Source organism: Platichthys flesus, chromosome 1 (assembly GCF_949316205.1).
Source record: "Platichthys flesus chromosome 1, fPlaFle2.1, whole genome shotgun sequence".
Lineage (NCBI taxonomy): Eukaryota > Metazoa > Chordata > Actinopteri > Pleuronectiformes > Pleuronectidae > Platichthys > Platichthys flesus.
The window spans coordinates 7,497,933-7,525,136 of record NC_084945.1 but is presented as its reverse complement, the minus strand read 5'-3'; the positions used below and the strand labels follow the sequence as shown (position 1 = coordinate 7,525,136).

Here is a 27,204-nt window from a genome sequence, read left to right as displayed (position 1 = left end):
TGATGATGATGATTCTATACTGTAAATCCTAAATCACTGGAAACGTTGGTACCACATTTCATGGCAGTTCATCTGATAGACATTTCACTAAAAGTCAGCATCAGAAGTCAGGGGATGACTAAAATCAGTCGGGGATATCCTGTGAGAACCATAAATATTTGCACCAAACATTTTGCCAACCCATCCAGGAGATGTTGAGATATTTTACTGGTGGAAAAAGTCAGCGGATCACTAAAGATGGCAGACACGGATGGATGGACATCCAAACCAACTTTCATAGCGATCCATTCAAAGGTTCATGAGCCCTTTCAATAAAGCTGCTTTCATACATGCACTGAACTAAGGATATTCTCCAGAATTTATCCAGAGGGGCTATATGTGAGAATACAGACATCTGATTCAGTTGCTCTGGACATTCAGTGGAGTTACATCTGCCAGCCCCCCCCCCCCCCCCCCCGGGTAGAAATCCTGGAAAACGTCTGTGTGAGGCCATGTGAGAGTACAGTAGGATCATGTCAGGATAATTCACAGAGATTGGGTGTGTCCTCTACATATCTAAGATGTAACAGATGCAAAACAAAAAGAGTTCAAATGTCTCAGAATAAAAAAGAAATCTACAAGACGTAGACTCGTAGAGGAAGGCATGGATGGGATTCTAGAGCTTGTGTTGATAGAGGCTGGGATACACCATTCCTCTCCTGAGCACAGAGCAGATTTTCCTGTTGTTATGAACACGTCTGGTGCAGAGAATCTCCCGCTGCGTTCTGCATGTCTGAAAAGACAAAATCTGATTAAGTTGGAACCCTAATGTCCGGATATCTTCTGGAATTCAGGTCTGAAAATGGCTCAAAATGGTGTCGTTAGAGGAACAATCAGCAGGGAGACTGATCCTGTAGGACATTTCATGGTGTAATAAAAATTGTTGAGACTTTTCTAGTCTGGTCCAACCAATATATTATTCTAACCAGTTGACCTGGTGCTCCAGAGCAGGCATGGCTTCACGCTGCTGCTGCCAGTTATTACATATTCACTCCAGTGATTCCCCGCAGCATCATCCTGGTTGAACGCGTGGCCTGCTGGAGTAGAAGGGATAGAGCGGGGGTGTGGAAGTCGTGCAGAAGTCATCCATGATTTAGATCTGTCCTGAAGGAAATGCTTCTCTGTACTGTACATGTCCTAGTTAGCTGCCATCTGTGCCAGGAATAAACCGCCTGTGCAGGGAATGATGGGGAGTTGGCGCTTGGAGTGACCCTTTCACGGCATATTTTTAAAAACCTTGTTTCTCCGTTTTGTCTCCCATCTTCCAGGTACGACCGTTAAGAGGTTTGGACAGAAGGACGTCACGCACAACCAGAAGTCACGGAATAAAGGGAATGAAACAACTGGAGAAAGATCCATGATTAAAAGAAAGTGAGAAGAAGAAGAAGAAGAAGAAGAAGAAGAAGAAGAGGTGTTACGATGGGGTGCGGTCAGGTTACTTTGCTCCTGGGCTCTACAGTTCCCTCCGTCAGATGCCGGTCAAAGCAGGAGTCTCCTCGCTAACACTCGAGCAGCTTGTTTCACCCGCTGGAGGAATCCCCCGCTCGGTGATGTGATGAATAAGTTTGAGGTCCTTGGCATTGTGGGAGAAGGTGGGTGGTTTTTTTTTACACAGCAGATCCTAGTGCATGTTTGTCAACCGACAAATCTGACCCTGGTGATCAGGGCCAACGAGGAGCCTGATGTCATCGGCTGTAGTTCTTCATGTGAGGTTGTTTTGGCAGCTCATGGATCAGTTTACATTAAACAGCTGACCTGCACACTTCACATTATAAAATCAATATAGAAGGATGGTTAATGTGAGGCTGATAAGCTGGAGAAGATTGAGAAACAGACCTTTATCCGAAAAAGGGTTTTATCCAGCTGTTTTCTCGATGTCTCGACATTTTCCTGAGATTTTCCGAGTCATTTGCTGCGACATTTTCCGGAACTTTTCCTTCCAGCTCTCTAGTGAATAACTAAATGTCTGAGTGACCCCATGTGTAAGGCAGAGCAGTTTCACTTAAGCGCACTTTGGGAAAACACAGCAGTAAAAGCGGCGACTGATTTGTCCTTCATAAACGATTGCTCACATGTCACAGTAACTCTAGTTTCATTATCAACATCGGTTGTGGCTCACTGCTGTTGTGGTTGTGTTTCCGTTGTGTGGCTTTTGTAGTTTAGTTTTCACAGCTTGTATTTGTGTTGTGACTTCTGCATTTGTGTTTTCTCTGTTCAGTCTACGCGTGACAAATAACCAATGCAGGAACAAACATTACAGCAGAGTCAGGAAATTCTTCTTCCACCGCCTTCAATGAGCTGTTAGCAGAAACGGAGAAGTGCAAAATGTCATTTCCTGCTTCTACTCTAAAAAACTTAAGCCAGATCTTTATTCCTGTATCTCTCGACTTTATACGACAAGCCTCCCTGTTTCCTGATGAATTTCACCATATACATCTATCCAGTGTCTCGAACAGGAACACAAATGTTTCTCAAATATTATTTCCAATTGCTTCCATTTGACATTTTTTTCAATTGTGGTTACATAACTGTAAAATCCTGCATTGGTGTTTCACATTTTTAAAAACTGCCAGCAGCTCAAAGGCCGTTATCCATCCCCATCCCGACAGGCTGTTAATCTGCTGCACGTGTCGAAGTGTAATTTGACCAGGCTCAAAAAAGACAGAGCAAAATTAATTAGTGAATTAAAACAGTATTATGGTTGAAAAGAGAAACTCACAACACCAAAGTGGAGAGTCTGAGGAGGATAAGTGCTGAGGAAATGCAGACTAAGGCAAATTGTGAGAAGTAAAAGCCCAAGTAAAATAACTGAACACCAAAGAGAACTGCTCCTTTCACATTTTGGGTCAACAGACATTGTTTTCTTTGAATCCTATAACAAATATTGTTAATCTCACAACTAGGTATAGGCAGGTTAGAAAAGATTTATCAATATTCAATTTACATGGACACCAATATTCTGATATTAAGCCTATAATCTGAATAAGACTCTGCCATGTAAATAGCGTTTTCTTATGATCTTAAGCTGAAGAGGTCAAACCTGGAATAAGCGAAAATCAAATTAAGAAAAACATCTTGACTTTTCTATATGCCTGTTTCTGTTATATCCCTGTGCATCTGTGTTAGTGTGTTTTTGCATAAGGGTGAAAGCTTGGTCGACTCTTCCTCTGTTGGATCAGAGGTCAGAAGATCAAATAAATGAGGAAAACAAGTTAAACCCTCGCTGCACATGAGTCTCAGATATTTCCCAAATGTGTGTCACACATTAAACTATGAGCCCATTATTCCTGTCAGTCAGCTGTTTCATTTGAAGCTGATTCCAGTGAGTTGCACTGACATACATCTCTGCGTCACTCTGATGTGAGACGACAGAGGAACCCAGTGCTTATTGTACTGTTGATAATTTTCACTAACTGTGATAAATTATACATCAGTGCTTGTCAGCATGTCAGCATCTCAAAATGTTACAAACAAAGAGGACCGAAGTGTAATGATTTAAAGTTGCTTTAGTTATTAACTTTAATAATAACTAAAATTAACTAACCCTAATGAATTAAAGATTTCGTAAAGGCAAATAAACATTACACAATATCATTTTTTTGTATTATCTTAAAGTATTTATCGATGTTCTGTCTGTCTCTCTATTTGTCCTCGTGCAGGAGCGTATGGAGTGGTGCTTAAGTGCAGACACAAGGTAAGTCCTTTCTGTAAGTCTTAACGTCCCTTTGTATGAAAATATTGTTGGTTTGCAATATCATAATATGAAGTCCCGGTGTCCTGGTGCATTTTCATGGAGAGATTATGAGGAAAAAAAACAACCAAATATTAGCTTGTGTGAGAAAAGCTTTCAAAATCCTAAATGAACACGGACCTGCATCAGTTCAATGAGAACTACCTAAAATATCAGAAATCTTTAATTTGACATGCGCTATGACTTTTTAGTTTGATCCATGTCCCATTCACTAACATGCAGACATCAGCTTTCGCTTCACTTTTGGGGAGCTATCATGTAGTCCAGATTCATAAACAAAATTGCCTTGTCTAATGACGCAATAGAAACTATTCAATTCATTTTGAAAGAGCAGCATCCAATGGGTAAACTCGTAAGAATCAATCAATATCGTAACTTCTGTCAGTCACGTGATCCTTTCGATCTTCTCTTCATCCACTCGTCTAAGTGACTTTAAACAGGATGTGGTTGGTGCTGAGGATCCTGGTCCAGTGTCTAAATCCATCAACAGTGTTAACGAAACATCCGAGTGGTGTCCTGGTTTGATGCAACGGGAACAGGGTTAAGTGCAGATTACCGCAAATATTATTAGCACCTGTATTCAGGCCTCTTTTATTAAAGTGACGTTAATGAAGAGTTTAATCTCAATGAGAGCGGCAGGTTCTGTGAAGGTGACCCGTCAACATCAGCCTTTTCTCTCGTAATCTATCAAAGGATTGTGTTTGACACAGTTTACATATGATACTAATGAATCCACACTGTGCTTAATAAAATACATAAATCAGGACAGACTTGCCAACTGCTTGATGACACATGCCTGAAAAAATATATAAAGGAGCTTTAGCTTTTGCAAAATTAGAAAGAACACATTCACAATAGTATATAGTAACATCAGTGATCAAACTCCAGCGAATAATGCTGGACTTTATGGCTTAGTGGATGTAATGATGTGGGTCGGGCTATGTCCTGTAACATGTAAACGGAAATATGAAAGTCATGGAAACATGGAAACATTTAAATCAAAGTATCGTGTCCAGAGGTGAAAAATAATGTGTTTAGGAACTGAAGTAAACGTCTAATTTATTACTACCATTACTAATGTAGAACCATAATATTAGAAATAGTCACAAAATCAAATACAGGTAAGAAATCAAGATCCCAAATGAATGTCACATTTACTGATGTTGAGATTTTAACCTTAGATACAGAAATTCAAAATAATCACACTGTAGGACATATTAGGATTTTGGGTAGCACAGTAGTAATCCAGGAACTGTGGTATTCAAGAGATGTGTAATGTTAATGGTTCAATGTTCTGTCTCAGTAACAGCGAGAGAGTCTTGTGCCTTCACTTAATCCAGAGCAGAGAGTTCTCAAAGTCTTCTATGTCTGAAGTGAAGGTAATTTTAGGAACCTATTCCTGGGATGAAACTTGGAGAAGACACTGCAGCTATAAAAAAAAGAGCTATTTCTACATTTAGTCCTGCTGAAACCAAAAAACAAAGGGATCCTTTCATCTGATGTCAGTAGAACTAATATATTGTTACCGAGCACCTTCCCATCAGACCTTCTTATACTGGGCATCGTCTTTCTAAAAATAAGACTGGAAAAGGTGTGTCATGATGCAATAATTGTTGTTTAAACATAGAAAATAGAAACATAGAAAAAATGCTCATTGTAAGGAGGAGGTCTGGGAGTTTGGTGGGCGTGTTAAGTACAGGAATCAAGAAAATATTGTAGTTTTGGTTAAATTGTAATTTCACATCTTACATTTCCCGTTTTAACAATCATAACCTTAACTTTTCCTCCATGTGCTGCAGACAGGACACATGACAGAGTCTTATTTTACAGGTTCACTCGTTTATAGATCATATATATCCATAAAATGCAATGGTCACCTTTTAATCACCTGTGGAAGTACTTTTACTAAACCGAATCGAACAGCTACTAATAAAAAGCGTTGTGCAGTAAAAGGTTCATCCGTGTTAATAAAGCGACATGTTCTGCTCTGGTTTTTAGTCTAATTTTACATTCGTCCATCTGTCAGCACATCTATGAAAATGATATATTTGTGAAAAACACCTAACCCCGCACATGAGAGCGAGCTCCTGTAGGAGGAGAGAGAGAGAGCGTTCAGTAAGATATGGAAAAACATCTTTAAATGTTTAATACTGCTGCGATATCCAATGTGTCAATCTGTGTCAACGTTTTTGTTTTCTTTGCAGTTTTATGTGAAAACAAAATATTTTGAGATTTATATTCAGAGATCCAAAACAAATCAAGTTTATTAATGCCTATGTTGTTCCAGCTATTAAGCAGGAAATAAACTACAGGAAGTCAAAATCAATGTTTTTGTCAGGGTCCTTCTTTACCCCTAGCGCTCAGTATTTGTCCCGTATGGTCCACTTGTGCATGTCTCTTTCATTTCAGCCCCCAAACGTGTCCCTTGAACACCAAGTTCCTTCAAAGCTTCATGAAAATTTCAAAAGCGCCATGAATTATATACATTGAGTGAAAACGCTAAACATGCAAACGCTGGCATTCTGGGGGGCATGAGCAAAATGACACGCTAAGCAGAACGTGGAGGTTAGAGAGGAGGTTGCAGACGCGACAGAGGCAGGTAGACGCTCCACTCGAGCAGCAGCATCCGAATTTGTAAAAAAAAATATCTAAATGCAACTGTCAGTGAATGTGGAAATCAGTTGACACATTTCTGTGTTTGGGCTCTGACTCAGGTCTTTTGTTAAGTGCTGCATTTGTGAGAGCGATGCGGCAGAAATGGTATTTGGGACAGAGGGGCGTCAGAATCTTTTGATGTGTGCATGTTTGCAGAGTTAACCACGGCCACCTGCACAGATGACTAATCTGTTGAAACACGGAGCTCGCTGGCTAGCAGGGTCAGTGGGTAGCAGGGAGCGTCTGTGTCTCGCTGGCTGAGCCTCCGCAGGGAGGGCATGGGAATGTGATGAGGCTTTTTTTGGAAATTACTTGGCTTTATTATTGTTGTTTGAAATAAATTACTAATAGAGGTTATTTTGGAGAGAGAGGGGAAGAGAGAGGGCGAGACAGAGGATTGTAGTTATTGATTAGGACGTCTATTCTGTCTCAAGCTGAGACGTCATCTTGCTCAATCACTGCCCTGAGAAACAAAAGCAAAGAAATCTCAGCAAGGAAACAAACAAGTAGAAGGACTCAGTCATTTCAAATATGAAAAACTAGATGAAATATGATGAAATCACAAGATATATGGAGCACCAAAACTCAAATGCTTTTTAATCTTAAACCCTGTATATATTCAATATATTCCTATCTGGACAAATCTGTCAATATTAGTAACTTTTTAAGTAAAAAAGCTATATGAATAATATATTATACTATATTTATATTCTGTATGTGAGTCTTATATCTATAGTTTCTACCATTATACCCAGTGCTAATAACATAGACTGTGTACAATGACTTGATACCACCCCCTGGTGGCTGGTTGGACTATAGGTCATAAACCATGCATCCTCCATGTTAGTTGATGGGACATAGACGCAATCAAAAGTCAAAGCACATGTCAAATACAAGATATATTTTTCATTTAAAGTTCTTCTTTTTAGATTGATGTATGTCCCAGATTTCATGTTTGTACTAAGTTGGTTTAAATCGGTTATTTGATGCTGTAAAAACGGGAGGATTGACAGCTGAGACTGACCCACGATTGGTCAAGTGCATGTATCGTGGGGCCTTGATACCGTGGATCAATCCTTCTATCGCTGATTCGGTTTCATTTCTGATCAGTGGGGGGAACTAGAGATGTCGTCTTGAACCAGATGTTTTCATAGCATCGTTGCAAGAATTTGATTCTCAAATCTCAGTTTCATAAAAAATGTAATATCACCAGTCTAACTGTCGCTTTGTTAAATAGACGATACGTCTTTCAAAGCAGGAAGTTACTAAAAAGTGACATGTGACATGTTTCACACTTTGATAACATAGTAGGGAATTCTTTCACAGACACAGGCCACGGCAATAACAGCTTTGTAGCTTTCCTGCAAGAGAGCAGTTATTTTTACTTTTCTCAGCTGGAAGCAGGGCAAAGGAGAGCAGGGTGGCTGAGGGAGAGAGAGACAAGCAGCGTGTGTGTGTGTGTGTGTGTGTGTGTGTGTGGAGTGGACGAGATGGAGAGGGAAGTATTGAATATGAATCTATGTTGGTAAATGGGTCACCCTGTTAGGAGTCTAGCAGACCTGAGGAAATCAGAGGGCTGCTGGAGCGCCGGGCTTTACCCCAGCCGGACGATTCATTTCTTCTATGAAGAAGCTAAACACTTTTTAAACATGTCCCAGTATAAATTATGTACATCGTCCAGTACAGTACACTATGTGTTTGATGGTTGATTTAATTAGTCGAGCGAATGTGTGCCAGCGTTTGTGCAATGTCCTGCCACTTTATGCAAGTGTTGTATTAGCGTATGTGGGTGTGTGTATGGAGGCTTATGTGTTATCTTGAATTTGTGTTTTGGGAGTGATAATAGCACAACCTACACGCCAGCCAGTATTTCCTGGTGTCTATACAGTATTTCTATGCTGCATTGTAGTCCTGACATGTTAATTAATTACCTCTAGTCTGTGTTGGCTATACATTGGCAAGAAGTGATGAAGTGAACCCCACAGGGAAGTGAACTGAGCCACAAGTGTAATCAAAACACAATGTGTATAAACTAATAACACAATTTGTATATTGTGCTTCTCTGTTGGAAATATCCTGCAAATATTAATCATACTTGATCCGTATACTTTCCGGAACAATCTGTGTAGAAGGTTATGTATATGTGTGTGTTTGCTTGGTTAGTTGGTTAAATTGGTTGGTTAGTCCGAAGGTGGCCGGTTGGTTGGTTTGTTGGTTAGTTTGAAGGTTGGTTGGAAGGTGGGCTGGTTGGTTGTTTTCTTGGTTGGTTGGTTGGTCAGTTGGTTAGAAGTTTAGCTGGTTGGTTGGTTGATTTCTTGGTTGGTTGGTCAGTCGGTTGGTTGGAAGGTTGGTTTGTTTGTTAGTTGGATTGAAGGTTACCTGGTTGGTTTGTTGATTGACTGGCTGGTTGGTTGGTTGTCTGATACAAACAATTTAAATGTGGTTCCAGACGGGGACTGTTGTAGTCACATGTTCTAAAAGCATCACTTTCTTCAAACTGACTAACATACTCCAGCGTCATCATCGGCTATTTGCATATATCATTGCATTCCTGGCTGATTCCTCTGGAAACAAGGGAAACATTAGAGCTTTATTCTTTTGTGCTTAGTGACAGTCAGGACCTGCTCATGACTTCAGCAGAAAATTAACGAGCCTGATGCTATTTTTAGCTGTGCTGACTTAACAGTGGCTCAAAAGGTAAATGAGTGGAGGTCAGAGACACCTCACACGAGCACAAGCCTCATCAGCACGTTGCAAAGCCGCAGAGCTGCAATTGTCCCATATGTTAGCATGCGTGATACTGGTCAACACTAAATGTGCCAGTTCGTTATTCAGACAAAGGCCTGGAGATTAAAACAGTTCGGTCACGATGCTGCTGGAGCTGTGAATCCATGTTGTGTAGTTTCATGGACTCTGTTGTGAGAATCTTGAAACACACATGGTTGTATTAAAAAACAGTGCGTTCACGCAAACAATCGGCTTTGTATGAGTGAGAGCCCAGCTTGTGACGAGCAGCTCCTCGTCGTGTGGCCGCTGCTTCACACTGAGGCCGACTCTGTTCTCCGACCCTCCGCAGACAACAGGACAATAGAGGGAATGAGACAGAGACTGGCCTGTATGTCATCATTTCCTCTGGACCATTGTCTTGGGTCCAGCATTGAGGGAAAATAATGTCATGATGGCAAATTATGCACATGTTCCAGGATTTAAAGAAGAATGGTAGCTTGCAGGAAACTATAACATCACTCTTTTAGAGGTATGTTCTGACACAGTATTAGGGCCATATATGTGATTTTGCCAATGATGTCACAATATTATGAGAAAGAAGTTGTTAGTGAAAATAAAGTCGTAGGATTATGAGAGGAAAGTCATAATTGAAGATAAATTCACAATATTCTGATAATAAGCTAGTATTGTAACAAGAATAAATTAGAAAGATGAAAATAGCTTTAATTTAGTCTGAAGACATAAAATGATTGTGGCAAGCGGTGCAAGAAAAGAACAGCAGGAATATAAATATCGATATTTAAAAAAAAATTGTTGTTGTAGTGCGATATGCAGGATGTTAGGTTTAAAGAGAGGAGGCTCAGTCTTTATGAAAGGAGGCCGTGCACACCTCAGATTCTTTTCTCTAACTATATGATGCATTTTACATCCATCCCCTGAGTCTCCTGCCTCATTTATCAAGGACTTTAGCCCCACAAACTTTCACTCCGCTCATTAAAAAGCTCTGAACACAGAGTAATTTCACCCTAACCCAGATATTCTTTACTCATCTTCAACAACAAAAAAACATCCATAACATCAAAGTTCGGGACTTTCAAACGGTTGCTGCATGTGGAATAGATTCTGTATCTGAGACATGGGATGAACATTCCCATCCTCACTCGATCCCTGCAGTTTCTTTTATTTGGACAATATTCCACTTTTTACTGTCGCTTCACACATACAATAATGACCATCACTATCTGGGTTTAAACCTAGTGAGAGACAAAATCTCAAATCTCTCATAGCCGAAGCTCCTCCTAAATCTTGTGCAATCAGAGTGAAGCGATGATGTCAGAAACAGAGCCGAGCCTTCTGTTGTTTTCCAGTCAAAGTGCCGTCTTATGTTAAATCTGTGGCATGCACATGGACTTTGAAACAAATGTATATGGTAAATCTCTGAATCCGCAAACACATCAGCTTCTGCAAGGTCGTTCAAGTAATCTGATCCTTATTAACTGTGCCAAGGATGTGCTGTTTCTGTGTGTGCAGGCGCCCTGTGGTGAAATAATTCAAATGAGAGCACTGCCATGGATCTTTTGATGTTGACAGTGGGCAGGAAATCAATTTAAATATCCTCACCTCTTATTTCTCATTTCCACCTTTCGTTCTTCAAATTCTTGTTATTTCTTACTCCTACTCTGATCTTTATGTTCCTTCGATGTGCTTTAGAAAGTCGCTGATAGCTTTGTTCGACACTGTAAGTTTTTATCTTTTGTCTTAAACCCAAATCACGTCCTCACTTCTCCGCAGGAAACCAATGAGCTTGTGGCCATCAAGAAGTTCAAAGACAGCGAAGGTGAGTGAAGGGAGACAGGGAGTAGGTGGAGGGGGAGGAGGAGGAGGAGGAGGAGGAGGAGGAGGAGGAGGAGGCGAACAACCGCATCACAGCTTGTCCTTTTAATTTCGTACAGAAAATGAGGAGGTCAAGGAGACGACTCTTCGGGAGCTGAAGATGCTTCGGACTCTGAAGCAGGACAACATCGTGGAGCTGAAGGAGGCGTTTCGCAGGAGGGGGAAACTCTACCTGGTCTTTGAATATGTGGAGAGGGTCAGCAGAGCGACGCTATCGTGTTGATTTCACTGTGCACATATTCACTCTCACGTTGCTGTTCTGCTGCATGGACTCTCGGTTTCAGGACAGTGAGGCTGCTCGGTTAAAACATAAAAAAGCATCACCATGGCAACATATGAACTATGCTGTTGGTGAATAATGGTATTCCCCACTGTGTTGCCAGGGTATCCAGCCAAGTGTTTATTTCATGACAGGCTTTATTTTCATGCTGTACTCGAATCATCTTAGCAAAGGTGTCCCCACTCGCTGCCCCGTCAGGGTTAAAACACCAAGACCAGGGAGAGGGATCCCCCACTTGGAGGAGGATTTAGGGAAATACTTAAAAATGATTCATATTTTAAAGCACACTTTCCACATGTCAAGTAGCTGAGGCTGCACCGCACATCCTGTATCGCTCTTCAGAGGTGACATTGCTGTTTGCTTTTGCAGAACATGCTGGAGCTCCTGGAGGAACTGCCCAACGGTGCAGCGCCCGACAAAGTCCGCAGCTACATCTACCAGCTCATCAAAGCCATCAACTGGTGTCACAAGAACGAGATCGTACACAGAGGTGGGAAGTTCATCTGTCCTGCTGTCTCCATGTCCCTTTACTGCCAAATATATACAATTGTTTGTGAGCTGCAGTTTTGAAGCCTCACATTTGGTATGTTGGCCAGAGCCATCTTGTTTATTTGAAACCAGAAGTGACCATATTTGGAAGGGAGCTCATGGACGGTGCAGATCCACCTACACCTGAGACCTGCATCCATTGGACGATACAAGCTCTCAGTCACACAATATCCATGCCTCAATGCATACCATAGATAGTGCTCTATCGTCTATTTGACTTTCAATGGGACCAAGATTTACAAAATGAACATCATGCTGAATTGAAGAAAACTTGAAACATGTATGATAAACAACGCCCAACAGCAGAGGGCGTTGCTCCTCAGTAAAAGTTACACAGTGTTGCTTTAACAAGCTTCTGTATGTTTCTATTTCAGATATCAAACCTGAGAACCTCCTCATCAGCTCAGAGGACGTCCTCAAGCTCTGTGACTTTGGTGAGTCTTTGGTTTATGATCTTATCGGATTCACATTTTCACATTGAATTGTAAAAATGAAGCAATCTGCTCTACACACTCAGCTGATCATTTGCTAGTGATCTATTTGATGTTCTACTGCATGTGTGGATTCGTTGTGATGCTGTGAAAATTATTTTTGATTCTGTGATTTCATTTTGGCCAGTTTAGATTTGTTTGCTCAGTTCACAGTATAAAAAAAATCACACCATTAACTTGTTAGCTTGTGAGCTGCGTGTTAGAAAGATCGATTCTGTCAGTGGGAAGGAGCCGAGCAGAAGTACAACATGTACTCTGGTGGTTGTTATAACAATTACTCCAACACAGCAAACCTACTTCAAAGTATATATATAGAAGTACAAATATAAATTAACTGTATTGATACAGATTAGTTTTGTGTTTTTACAGTTTCTCAGGTGTATATTCAATCTCAAGTGAATATTCAGATGTTCTTCTTCTTCAAAATCAAACTGTCAGTTCTCTTTGCATATTTGGCTAATGAGATCCCACTGAGTCAGCTGGGGTGAGATCTGTATTATTCACTGTTGGAGCTGTCGTTCTGTTTATCCTGATTGTTGTGATGAAAATGAACTCACTGTCCAGCAGTGATCTAAAGTCTCAACCCGCCTGCAGTGACATAACTGGTTAGAGTCCGGTCACATGCTGTTACTTAATTTGACTGTTGATTGAACTTTATTCTCACCAATTTGCCATTAATAGCTTCACACGAAGGACGGTAGATTGTCTGAATATTATCGAAGTCATAATGATTTTTATTGCTCTGGCTCAGGTTTTGCTCGTAACCTGTCGGAGGGAACTGACGCTAACTACACAGAGTATGTGGCCACAAGGTGGTACCGCTCACCTGAGCTGCTGCTGGGGTGAGTCTGTGTGTGAGTCTCTGTGTGTGTGTGTGAGAAACAAGAGAAACCAGTAGACATAAAAATGTTCCTCATTCTGTCACATTTGGCATATCAATCATAATATTTATTTAATCTCTTGAACAACATAATTTTTATATGTGAAGGTATCTGAAGCGGCACGGTGGTACAGTGGTTAAAACCATCACCTCACCCACAAGCTATCCAATTAACACTGATAAATATAAGTGTAAGGCAGGAAAACTTGTCATTGGAGAAGATAAACTAAATCCATAAACAGAGGAGTGATTTTGTTCAAAAAAAATATTTGTACAGATTTAACTATTGTCAAAATACCTGTAAACTGATTTTCTGTCAGTGTGCTCATTAGTTTAAATGTCTTTACAGGATGACATATTGTATGTTTCTTAATGTAAGACATTTTATGCCTAAGTAGCATAATACACATTACTTTCATGTGACACAAGAGGTTGTGACAGAGAGACAGGTGAGGTCTGAGGGACAATAAACAATGTTGAAGTCAAGTTCAATTCAATAATATCAATAAACATAGTAATAACAACAGGTTATTAAGTTATGTAATGGAGTACTAGAGTTGTTAAACACAAGGGTTAAATGTGCTGTTCGTTATTGTTAATGTTTATTTAATGACTCTATTTTATTATTTATGAAGAGATGTATTCATTTTGTACATTTGTTGCTAGTCCCAGAAAGTATTTTGTGTCATTTGTGTGTTTTCGTCCTCATCACTGTAAAACGTGTGTCGAAGATTCACCTGCTTCAGAATCGGACATGAACCTTTTTCCGCTCTTCACTGAATCCTGAATTCAAATATCTCAGTTGTTTTCAATGCTTCTGTTGCGGCTGAGCGTCATCTAGCCTCGCTGCTGTAGCCTGATTTAGTAAATGCCCTGGAACATTTATTGAGACAGCGTTTGAATGCCACCCACTCAAATACTCTCTCCCTCCAACACCACCGCTCCTCTGCTTCTCTGCTGCCAGATCTCTCGCCATTTCTCACCAGGCTCCTCAGCTCCGTTCCCTCAGATATGACCATCTTTCTGATGAGAAATACAGCATCCACTGCTTTATTCTATATTTCAGCACCACCACTGATAATGTCCACCCTCTCACCATCATTCTCATTGTGGTTTTCTTTTCATTTTGTGGTTTCATTTTTATCACCACAGCCATTAACGTGTAGCATCCCTGTTGTTTCTCACCTGAGTGATATTCCGTCTCTTCGTCTCTGTCCATCCGTCCCAGGGCTCCCTATGGAAAAGCCGTGGACATGTGGTCGGTGGGGTGTATCCTCGGGGAGCTGAGCGACGGACAGCCCTTGTTCCCGGGGGAAAGTGAGATTGATCAGGTTGGTGAGAAAACCAGTCGCGAATGCAACAGCGTTTAAATATGAGAAATCATAACAATTTTACTGTAGGGCTTCTCATCTGTGAAGCAGATGAGAAGCCTATCGTGTTTTTAATGTAAATCTTCTTTAAGCTTTAACTTGCTCAGATAAATAAATAGTTTGATTCTCTGTATCTGACAAAGAGCCAACCGGGGTACGATATATTTTAAGAAGTGAAATAGTCTTTTCAAAAGGGACGTCACAAGGACACAAGTACAAGTGTTTTGTGTCCTTGTGTGGAACCCCCCCCCCCCCCCCCCCCTCGCCCAAACCAATGGACTGATTCATTTAGAGATTAGCATAAATGTAAGTAATCCTTTGTTATGCCACCATGAGTTTATTGATTTATTTGTTGGGATGACAGACGGGATAGCAACATGGAATATATGGATTTGCTGGGACATGCTCTCCCCTCGTTTCCATCATCATCCTTTTCTCGGATGAAAGAGAGCTCTATATCTCCACAGTGCTGTGAATAAATAGATAATGACAGTAATTAAGATCGATATGATGACAGTGTGTCAGACTTCTCCTCAAACTGTCTGCAGCTCCTCTTTTCAGCCTGTGGCTGAAACCCTGTCTCTTTAAGAAATCCCTCCGAATAGAGCCCAGTCTGCTCTGATTGGCCAGCTGTCCACTCTTTTGTGATTGGTCAACCGCTTGCAGTTGCAGATGTCGACCTCCACTCTCGCTTCACCTGGTTTTGTTAGGGGGCGTGTCAGACTAGCCTTGAGATGTGCATTATGCATGGGCCATCATTAAAGAAAAATGTCATCCTTTTAATAATATGCTTATAAATATAATAAATATTGTAAAGTATAGTTAATGCAGTTGATTCTACTGTCATGTTAAACTATGATGCTTCGTTTCTCCTCCAGCTCTTCACCATTCAGAAGGTTTTGGGTTCACTCCCTGCCGAGCAAATGAAACTCTTCTACAACAACCCTCGGTTTCATGGAATCAGGGTAAGAGACGTTCTTTCATCCTTTTGTTATTCGCTTTCTTTCTTTCTCTGCTTTGTCTTCCTCTTTCTACTCCTCCTCCTCCTCCTCTGTTTTACATCCTTTCCTTCTCTCTTTAGCTTTGTGTCCTTCTCTCCTTCCTCCTCTCTCTCTCTCTCTCTCTCTCTCTCTCTCTCTCTCTCTCTCTCTCTCTCTCTCTCTCTCTCTGTCGTGGCAGCGTTCCCAGCACCATGACTGAGTGGATTGCTGTGACTCATGAGCTAGGTGTTTGGTGTTCAGTTTAGCAGCAAGAGAAAATGTCCCAGACGACCGAACTAGACTTTGCGTGTGTGTTTATGTGACTGTGTGTGTGTGTACGTACGTGTGTGTTTGATAGTTTGTTTATTGTGAGCCGGTGATAGATTTCTGTCAGATGTGTGTTGCGTTTAATGGCACAAACATCTACTTTATATTGAAAATCCTAATAGTAATTTTAAAAGTGCAAAACAAGTTCAGTTTGGATTTGAATTGTGTGTTTGTGTGTATTTGTGTGTGTGTGTGTGTGTGTGTGTGCCAGTTTCCCTCAGTTACTCATCCTCAGACTCTGGAGAGAAGGTACCAAGGCATCTTGAGTGTTCTGATGTTGGATCTGATGAAGGTAAAAATACAAAGAAGCACAGAACTCAAACTAATCTGTCCACTTCAAACCTTTAAACCTTTGTCAGTTAGTAATATATAAAACAGTTTCCTTCCCTGATTGTGTCTTTTCTCTTCAGAACCTGCTGCTGCTCAACCCCACCGAGCGTTTTCTGACGGAGCAGAGTTTGAACCACCCGGCCTTCCAGCCTCTGAGAGAGAGAGAGAGGCCTCCTCCCGCATCTCCCAACCCGCCGCGCTCCTCCAAGAGGAAAACACACCATCATGGAGAGAACACAGTTCCTACCAGGTTTGACTGATTCCTTTATTTTGATTTCATGTCACAGTTTCTTCTTAACCCAGGGCTATTTGATATGGAAAGATCCCGATAAACAGAATATAATGCGATTTTATAAGGTTGTTTTTTAATTCCTCCATGTCGGCTACAACCAGTGGGCAGAGGCATTAGATGTCCAAACTCAAGACCCCCTCCCAAGTGTATTGACTAACTGTTCCCCCCACTGCTCCTCCAGGAGTCACACTAAGAGCTCAAGCCGTCGCTCCAACAGTAAAGAGTGCTCCAGCCTCCCTCGCCACGGGGACCTCCATCACCTCGGCAATGAGAGCTTCCTGAATGGCAACAAACCGGCCCCGTCCAGTTTGAGTCCCGTGCTCCACCCCAAGGGCCAGTACATGTCCCAGACCCTCAATCGCTCTGCCTCATCCAACAAAGACCTGGCTAACAACAACCTGCCACACCTCCTCAGTCCCAAAGAGGTCAAAGGAAAGACTGAGTTTGATTTCAGCATGGGAGCCTCCACAAAGCTGCCGGACCAGGGGCACGGGGGAAAGTACGGCCACAGCAAACCCAGCTCGTCTCGCTCTCAGCAGCAGCAGCAGCAGCAGCAGCACCAGCAGCAGCAGGTCGGGCGCCACACCTTCCTGGAAGGCAAGACAAACACACTGCAGTCTGGAGCGGAGAAACAACATGGCAGACACAGCCACAGTATGGCCGACTCGGCCCACGGCTCCATGTCCTCCTCGTCTAAAAGTTCGGCCTCTTATCTCAGCCTGTCCAAGAGCCACAGCGCGCTGAGCGATGCCAAATCGGTCGGGAACCTCAGCGACGGCCGGCTCCACCCGGACGACCCAAACTCCAACACATCAGCGGGGGTGGGACCCAGCGCCCGCTTCTTCCCTGCCAGCTGCTTAGACCTCAATGCCCCTTCAGGCCCTCAGGGCCCCCCCGGCAGCCCCTCGACACGACACAGCGATCGATCCGGACACAGCCCCGCCTCTCGTAGCAGCGGCAATGTCCGCATGGAGAGCAGCACACTGGACTCGTCCTCCAGACACAAGTCCAGACATAAGCCTCTAACGCCAGGTAGGAGTAGGAGTTCAATTTGTTTTAAATCATATTTGTTTTTCTCCGATTGTGAATAAAATATAAACAGCTACAGGTGATGCTGATAAATAAAAGGAAATCTATTCAGCACAAGACATAAGAGTTATACGATTTGGATTAAAACTATTTACAGAATGAACTGTCAGCTTCCAGCTTGTCAAATATGAGTTTTGCCGTTTTTTATCTTTTAGATTTTAGATTAAATGTAGGTTTGGACAAAAAAGCAATATGTAAGTCTTTGATACACAATATTGTTTAAAAAAAAAAAAAAAAAGGTTTATAGATTTAGTGGTTAATAAATATCTCTCCTCTCTTCTCCAGAGGACATCGGCGCTCCGGAGCTCTTAGACCCAGGAGGAGCGGGGATGCCCTCCACTCACACTCTGCCTTCCCCACACGAGTCTTATCACTACGGCCTGGGCTACACCTCCCCCTTCTCCTCACAGCAGCGCCCCCAACGTCACTCCATGTACGTGAGGAGGGAGCGCCACCGGCCCCACGGCGTGGAGGGTGGGATGGCGGGCTTGCCTCCGCCGGGCCAGGTGATACCGACAAGAGCCAGCAGCCTGCAGCTCCTCTCCCCGCAGCTGCAGCACCGCACCAACCTCACCGGACACTCAGTGAGCTCGTCGAGAGAGGACTGCACCGATGACATGACCAGGGTTAGTGGGGGACACGTCCTGGGAGTGTGGAAGAGTTAAAGGAAACATTCACCCTTAAATACTGAAACTGTCACTGTGCAAAAGAAAAGTTCAATTTGGGTCCGTTACAGATTCAGTGTTGCTTTTTTCTGATTCTCAGGCATAAATAGTCAACTGCCAGAATAGTGTTTATCTTATGAAAATAAATAAGTAATTTAGCTGACGCTTTTAAGACTTACAATAAGTGAAGCAGCTCATTCTTAAAAAGCACATGGTCTCAGACACTCTGATATCATGTCTGTGGTCTTTTTAAAGGAGGATTGAGATGCTTTTAAACTAAATATTTGTTTAAATAAAACAAAATATAATAAGAGCTGCAGTATTCTCTACCAGAAAGTCATTGTTGAGAGGTTCTTAAAAAAATATCAACAGGTAAATTAATAAGTACAATAGGAAATTTGTGGTTTTAAAATATGAAGTGGAACAGAAAATGTGATCAATACAGATCTGATCGAAAGGAATGGAGGGAGGAAAGAAAAGAAACAAGATGTGATAAAAAGGTGTGAATTCAAAATATTCCAAGCGGTTTGTAAATTATTCTATAAAAGTGGGAAAACACTAAAGAAGGGGAGGAAGTGAAAAGAGGCCAGTTGATGAACAATGTGAACTCACAGAAATAATAACATCTCTTATTCAATATATCGAACAATGTGACAAGGGGAGATTTTTTTCTTTAATGTGTGTGTTTTACAAGGAGGTGTGTGTGTGTGTGTCAGTTTCACATTTTCATTGCCACTGCTTCATGCTGCGCCTGTCCGTCTCCTCAACAGAGTGAGCCGTCCCCTAAAGACATGAGCCACCCTTGTGCCCCCATCAAAGACTCTGCGAGGGACAACGCGGCTGCTTTTCACACGCAGCGCTCTAAAAACGAGGTCCGACCCCCCCCCCCCCACACTGACAGTAGCTCTTCTGACCGCTGGTTTCCATATTGCATTTTCTGTCTGTTTCTGATCAGGCTCAACAGCTTCACTGCACGTTGTCGCTGGTATAAATGTTACCTCACTGAACAGCTGGAATGTCTTGTGATGTGAGGCGGTAAAGAAAATGTGACAGCTAATGTTCAGTGATGATTAGATGATCCGTCACAAAGCTGCGGGTACCCAGGAACCATGTCTGTGTGTTTCTTAGGTGGGTATGTACCACGACCCTCATGGGGAAGATGGAGGTTCTTCCAAGGAGAACCGGATGATCTTCACCGAGTCCATGCCGAGGAGAGTCGGCAGCTTCTACCGAGGTAAGAAACTGCCGTTTCTTTACCTTGATTTAACTGTATTTTACCATTTTATTTAAGGTCGCCTGCAGGAGAAGTAAATGACAATTGCATTTAAATTTTATTAACAATCATATATTTTTACTATTGCAATACAATGTGTTTTAAACGACTACTTTCAAATACTTAATGGTAGTTTCTGTACAAAGCTTTCAACAACAATGCAATTCAAAATGTTTTCCATAACAAAGTATGATACAGAAAGATCTGTCAAATAAAATATATACATATATGGGATTTTTGAAATAAATTAAATAAGGTAGAATATGAAATTACCCAATTTAAGAGAATAATACTGAACAGAAAAGACATAACTCAGTTTGCTAATCCAAACCATATCATCAATCAATAATACAAATCATAAAAGTTATGGGTAAGTGTAACTTTGACCTTGTGATGGCGCTAGAGGGAAAGTCAGCAGATTATGAATTTATTACAGCTCATTATCCGGGGGAAACAGATGGCTGCAGCAAATTTAACGACAGTTCATTAAAAAGTTATTTCAGTAAAACAAACAGATGTCGTCCTGCTGGTGGCGCCAGAGAAACAGTCAAACCGAGGAAAACAGAAAATTCTTAAGGAATCATCCATAGACTTCACATAAAGATGGGCAACAGCATCTTGATCGCTACACTTTTTATTATTTTCTCCACTTGTGTTTTTTTCAGTTCCTTCTCCAAGACCAGACAACTCCTCCTCTTTCCATGACGGTGTCGTCCAGAGTCGAGGGCCGGTCGTCCCCGTTGTACCCGGAGACCCTGTCCTCATGGGCAACCACTCCAAACGCCAGACGGCTTTTGACTGGTGGGTTTTCTTCTCACTGTAACTTCAGGCATTATCTGATCAACGTTGTAACAAGGAACTGGTTTTCTTCTTCTTCTGCTGTAGAAACCACCACATCAAACTATGTCTCACATGTTCCTCACTGTCAAATAACTAATGAAGATTCTCTGAACAGTAATTCTAGTTTTCTTTGTTGACAGTTGAAAAAGAAGCAATGTTTGTTGTCTGTATTAACTGATAAACCATTAGAGGTCACATGAAATGTTGTACAATATACACAATTGTCTCGCTGTGCTGGGAAGTGAATCATTTGAACAGTTATAATTGGACTGAAAGCTGAAATCTTGAAAGTGAGAATAATTCAAACGTCTCTCACGGGCTCTCACATGGTGCTGCTTGTGTTATTTTAGGACCTGTGACTTTTTCTCACTCTAAACGTCTTCTATTTGTGACATAATCTATTTCGCTGTTACCCCTGATGTAAGATACTCCTGAAATGAAGACACCGTTTAATCCCGAGCCTGTAATTACAAACATGAGTCACTTGACGATTTTCCACATTTGCCTCGCAGGAGCGCCGCGGAGGCAATGGTCATGAACCCTCCGGAGCCCGTCAAAGAGAAGGAGAAACAAGGCTTCTTCAGAGCCATTAAGAAGAAGAAGAAGAAGACACAGATAGTAAGATAGCTTGAGTCTTCGCCTGTCGTTTAATTCAGCGCATATAAAAATGTTCCTTTGGATCCTTTTTTGTTTTTCTCCCTTGTCCAAACTATATTTATATTTCATTGTGAAGGCTTTTTTTAGACCAGTGCATCTGACAGTGATTATCAGCAGCATCAGTATCTTAAGTCGTTATTGTTACTTATACTCAACACTGAAAGTTTTCTATAGGTTTTTACTGATATCCACCACAAAGCATGTTAAAGGGTGATTCTGCTTTATTGCATCATGGGTCCTATTTCTATGGTTTCTGCATTAATTCCTAGCCAGACTATAACTATGTCTCCTCCATGTTGTTTTAGCTTCAGTTTTGGATAGTGCGAGGAAAAGGAGACACATCTTCTTCAAATACACTGGAAATATTAACACTGGACTCACAAAGTTGATTTCTATGGCTACAATGAAGTGCAGCAGACCAAGAAACACAAGCAGTCAATATAACTTTAAACATATTATATTCTTTAATTTAGTTTAAAGCTGAAACACTTGTTTTGATCATTATTATTAGATATTATTTAAATTAAATGAAACTGGATCATTATCCAGATGCATTAAAACATTTTCAACAAGATTTCTTGACAAAATTAACAATGAGATAAAAACAATTCCCATCTAACAGTCTTAAAGGAAAAAATAAATTGTGGATTAAACCTCTTAATTGAAGTTGCTCCAAAATGTGAAGAGAAAACCAAAAAATCGGTTCAGGAGATTTTGCGTATCCTGCTCACAGAAAGACAAACTGAAATAACACCCATGGTTTAATATTACAGGATTATTCTTCAATGCTGGTTTACGTTTCTCCCTGTTTATCTTAACAGATTTATGTCGTTACTGATTTAGTTTTCTTTTTTCTGTAGTAAATTATGTTTCTTTAACTGGACGAGGGTCAGGTGCTGCAGTTGTTGTTGTGTTGCTGTCGGAGGTTTGTGTTGAGAGCTGTGGCTGTGCGTCTTCTGCTCTACAGACGGACATGGAGGACGGGAGGAACCCCAGCATCAGGAAAAGTCTCTTCCCCCTCTTTAGCTCTAAGAATAGCTTAAAGCACAACTCAGCTGTCAAAGTCCTCCCTGTAGTCGCCTCGCCCATGGTACAACACCAGCCTACCGCGCCCTACCCTGCCTCACCAGTAATCTAACCTCAACACTACAGCTGCATGTCCACTCACACCGCACTCACCGCAACGAGCCGCTTTGAAATCCTCTCAAGATCTCTGTGAATGATCGACGGAGAAGGATTTCAAAAGTGCTTTGAGTCGAATGCTGCACGCGGCCTGTGCGTCCATTTTGTCTTGCTCTGATGTATGTGTCCAGTCACAGGAGACGTTTATCTCATGTTGCAGTGTGAGTGTTTGCGAGTTATGTCATTGTGTCACTTCTATAAACTCACAAACCAGCACATGTTCAAACTCAAACTAAAGACATTTTCATTCCAGGCTGTATCAGGATGAGAGTAGTTCAGTATTTTTGTCAATGTGCTTCTTCCCTCTCTTGCTGAGAGTTTACCACGAGGGTCAAAACCTCTCTTGTGTCTGTCCATTAAATATGAAGCTGCAGCCTGGTTAGCCTAGCTTAGCACAAATACTGAAAACCGATTAGGACTCAATCTACCAAGTAGCACCTCTCAAGTGCCTCCTCTGATTTAAATCATAACTGAGTTATCCTTTAAAGCAACACTATCCAACCTTTCCACCTTAAAACCGCAGCTCCAAAATTACTTTGATATCTCGTTTTTATTTACATGATGTAGCTTTGGGCAGAGTTTCCTGTGAGAAGTGTTGAACTGACTGACAGTCGGAGCTGAAATAGTCAGAATCAGTTCCTCTAAGTTCAAGAGTAATGCTGAGGTGTAGATCAGTTTAAAAACTAGAATTATGAGGAGTTGTTAACAGAGTTTGATTGATTAGTAACAGCTGCAGCTCTTTAGGTTCAGGAAGCTGGGGATCATGGGTAATCATTTGCTTTCAGTTCAGTCACAGTCCCACTCAGCACATTGATAGGAATAATTAACCACGTGTTGCTGCAGAGGGCGCTGTTGCTCAGTTACATAGTAATACTTATATATATTATATATTTGCTAGTTTTATCTTTGCAATTAATTAATTTTAGTATGAATTTAAACACTTTTTTTTTGCTGTTGAGGAGAAAGATGAAGATGTTCCCTTAACTTAATAACTGATCAGAAAGGAAGAAACATATTAATTGATCATGACAATATTTTTAATTTGTAGTTTGTCATTCCCCACTTTGACACGAGAGAACAAAACATCATCACTAATCACCATCACCACGTCCTTGTGCTTTGTCTGGTCCTGCCAGAGGGATGCATGAGGAGCCTCTCCAGGATCTGAGACGTGATTTGAGTGAGACGTGTTGTGTGATGAAAACTCGACGTAGAGACACAAACCAATCATGTTCCTGTCTCTTGCTTCTGGAATGTTAGGTGGTCGGTATCGGACAGGAACACCTGTCGCTGCAGAGGGGCTCCAAGTCCTCCTCTCATCACGGCAGCCGGCGGAAAAACCGCGAGAGATCTCGTGACAGGGACCGAGAGCGAGAACAGAGCCGGGACCGAGACAGAGAGAGAGAACGTGAGAGGGAAAGAGAGAGGGAAAGGGAGAGGGAGAGAGGGAGGGAGAGAGAGAGAGTCAGTGACTGGCCTCAGGAGAAACCAGTGGACTCACACTCACAGGTATGTAGAAGAGTCTTGCATCAAAATGACCTCGATTATAATGATATCATCACTTGCAGAATATGGAAATTGAGGCTGGCAGGGTGGAACACTGTCGCCACTGAGGTTCTTGGTTTGAATCCTTACAATTTTTTCTGCGTAGGTTTTCTCTGGCTTCCTCCCATAGTTCAAAGACATGCAAATCGGTGTGAGGTTAAATGGAGATTCTAAAATGATCGTAGATGTGAATGTGAGAGTGAATTTAAATAGTCTCTGTATGTCGCCCTTGTGACGATGGTGACCTGTAACCCGCCTCTCACCCAATGTCAGATGGGATTGACTTCAACCCCCCATATTACAAGGCGAACATGTAGAGACATGCTCACATTCAGTCGATTTAGAGTCACCAATCAACTCCAATCTGCAGGTCTTTGGGTTGTTGTAGGAAGTCGAAGTGACCAAAGGATAAACATTGCAAAGAAAGAACCAAGCCAGACTAGAGAACCTTCTTGCACCTTGCAACAATTTAAAAAATCTAAATTGTTGCAGGAATCACAGCAATGATTTTTCTCCTCCCAGAGCCAACCACTCAAGTCCCTCCGACGGCTCCTTCACCTCTCCCCCTCTTCCTCAAATCAAGGACAGCCTCCTCCTCCTCCTCCTCAAGACCTGCGCTTCCAAGCCCCCCTCTCCAACCCGCCTCAGCCCTCCTCCAAAGCGGGCTACCCCGAGGGCCGAGGGCACGTGGAGAGCAGGGGGCACTCCGGGGTGAGCAGCACCTCCCAGGCCAAGAGCCGCAAGCCCAGCTACCCCCTCCCCGGACAGATCGAGTCCAGCTGGCACGTGTCGGCTCTGCAGCGGGCGGAGGGCGCTCAGTTCACCCCGGAACAGTTGGGCATCAAACCGGGGCAGAACGGACCCACGTTCACCCGGTCCTCCCGCAACAGGATGCCAAACCTCAACGACCTGAAGGAGACTGCGCTTTAAAAAAGAAAGGAAACCCTCCCAAACCACACCACCTCCAATATAGCTCCATCCTGAAAGCATCTGTCAATGCAGACATCCTGGTACTGTAGTACAAGTTTACATGAAGCCTATTTCACTGGATCAAGTCCTCATTGAGAAACACAGTGTCTGGAACCTACACGGACCAGACGCTGACCGGCCAGACACAGACAGCGGGGACGGTGGCGTCCAGGAGACAGGACAGGGCCCGCTCGGTCACAGGAAGACAGCCCTGCGTCGGTTGTACGTTTTTGTCTCTCTACTGAACAAGGGATTCGAACGTAAGAAGCTGATGTTTCCCGTCAAGGAGACCCTGCTCCTGTGGCCTCTCTGCTGCCATCTCCTGCTCACAGGACGCTACTACATCTGACAGCCGCCGACCGCACCAATGAACTCAAGCTCTGTTTTTCAAGCTCCGATATTTGATAAGAACAAAAAACAAAAGATTTATATCAACATTATTTATTGAATATTTATTTGTTTTGAATTCAAGGATATAAGCTATAAATGACACAGTATGTAGGCTATATGGGATTATTATAAGGTAATATAGAATTAAATGTGTAATTGCGAGAGCTTTAGTTTCAACACAAAGAAATGCATAGATATTTATGTGTTGATAATACAATATGTCAAAAGGAATATTTAATAATGGTGAATGTCCTTTTCTGTTCAATTTGATATGTTATTAAGAGATTTTCATAATGTTATTTTTAACCTTTTTTTCATTTTTTTTCATCAAATATGAAGAATTACTGATGAATACTTTTTTGCCCAGAGTGAAAAAAAAAAACACAAAAAACATCTAGTTCAAATCTGCTCATCGGCCTCATGACATCACTTTATGAGTTGAGTGACACATCGGGCTTTTTGTCAGAGGGTTCGGTAGCAGAGGAGCCGGAGTGAGACTGTTAGACTCTGAACTTTACACACAGAAACGTTCACATCACATGACGTCCCACTCTCAGTGTCCTTATCCTTTTAGCTCCGTGCGGCCATGTTGGTTTTCGTCTTCAGCCTTAACAGGAAGTAAGTAATCACCACACGGCCCCCCCTGAGAAGTTTGTATCCGAACAGTGTTTTCAGATTGTGGGAGAGCATTCTGCAAAAAAGCACCTCACCTACAACCTTTAAGATCCTCAGGGGAAAGTCTGGTTCTATTTAAAAATGTTACTGAATCAGGCCTCAAACATGTGTCATCTGGGGTGGAGCTAACTACTCTGTGCCACAGACTGAGACCTCTGTTTTCCAAAATCATCACGAATTCATCAGTCACACGTTTGCTTCTGTAAATACCCAGAAACTATCGAACCCTGAAAAGTAGCCAACAAATACAGTATTCAAAGTTAAATGCAAGATAATACATGAATTTTGAATTTGTTTATGACTGAAACATAGTGGAAAATGCCAAAATACGCCAACATACAACAATACTCGACGATTATAAGTTTGAGACTCTAAATCCTACCTACTTTTAAAACAGTAGTACTGTGAGGTATTTTACTGAAGTACTCAAATCATTTTCTGGCTGTTTCCCAAATATCCCCAAATATCCCCTCACCCTGAATCTGAGGGAACATGAGATGATTAATGGGGTGAGAAAATAAGAAAAAGGAACTTTGTTGACAGTAAGAAAATAAGAAATAACACCAGACTTACCCTGAAATGATTTTTTATTTTGTTTTATATATTTTGTTCTATTTGCATTTGAAAACATTGCTTTTGTGTAAATGCCTTTTGTGTAAACCTGACTTTGTTTTTTTCGTCAGAAACTTCTCTTTTTCGACATCAATAATCATGATCAGGGATGATTTTTCTCGATTGTTCATAACAAGCATTTACCTGTGGCCCACTGACCCTCAGAGTCATGTAGATCACATCACTATTTGTGGCCTAGGCAAAGTACACACAGCGCGGATCTTCTTCCAGTCTTATTTTCCCTCTTCCACCTTAACGGAGGCATTACAAAAACCAGTAAAGATTCTCATCCCAGATGGTGATAACCAAGGGAAGAAGGACGGGCGGATGCATTTGTGCATAACGTGGATAAAAGAAAGAATTGAATCTGTCAAAAAGGATGAAATGACACAGGCAAAAAAAAACAAATGAACCAATTGACTCTGTGGCTGATTGAGAGCCATAACGTCGAGAAGGAGCCTCAGATTGTATCGTCCCAGACCAGCGGCAGTTAACCTGGAGCCAAATATAGCTCAGTGAAGGATTTGAGAAGTGTTCACGTATAAAATCACTTAAACATCGCTTCTGCAATACATTTAATTTTTCAATTTGTCCGTGAACGTAAGCCAAGGACGAGAGAACCCCCCCCCCCCCCCCCCCCCGTGTTGTGTGTTATGGAAAAAATCATGATTGCCAATGATTGTAAAGGACGTGTGGGTTTGTTTGAGTCATTGCTGGGACACAGTGGTGAAGATGCTTGCCTT

General features: G+C 41.9%; 1 protein-coding gene across 1 annotated transcript; it reads left to right on the top strand.

Annotated features, from left to right (window-relative positions):
* Window positions 1–1,496: 1,496 nt before the first annotated feature.
* cdkl5 (cyclin dependent kinase like 5) lies at window positions 1,497–27,085 on the top strand. Its single transcript, XM_062412434.1, has 20 exons — window positions 1,497–1,631; window positions 3,699–3,733; window positions 10,964–11,009; window positions 11,125–11,261; window positions 11,715–11,835; window positions 12,269–12,328; window positions 13,137–13,227; window positions 14,494–14,596; window positions 15,514–15,600; window positions 16,154–16,234; window positions 16,353–16,522; window positions 16,746–17,596; window positions 17,939–18,279; window positions 19,089–19,190; window positions 19,447–19,552; window positions 20,257–20,392; window positions 20,944–21,049; window positions 22,056–22,217; window positions 23,531–23,779; window positions 24,338–27,085. Exons 1-20 carry the CDS (start codon window positions 1,595–1,597, stop codon window positions 24,743–24,745), a joined length of 3,429 nt encoding a protein of 1,142 aa, XP_062268418.1. The 5' UTR covers window positions 1,497–1,594; the 3' UTR covers window positions 24,746–27,085.
* The last annotated feature ends 119 nt before the right edge of the window (window positions 27,086–27,204 follow it).

Bases quoted from the DNA above. Each gene is read 5' to 3' on its own strand.
- cdkl5 (XM_062412434.1), top strand. From the start codon at position 1,595: ATGAATAAGTTTGAGGTCCTTGGCATTGTGGGAGAAG. The intron at 20,393-20,943 runs GTGGGTTTTCTT...TTTGCCTCGCAG, and splicing joins CGCCAGACGGCTTTTGACTG to GAGCGCCGCGGAGGCAATGG. The intron at 22,218-23,530 runs GTAATCTAACCT...CTGGAATGTTAG, and splicing joins CGCCCTACCCTGCCTCACCA to GTGGTCGGTATCGGACAGGA.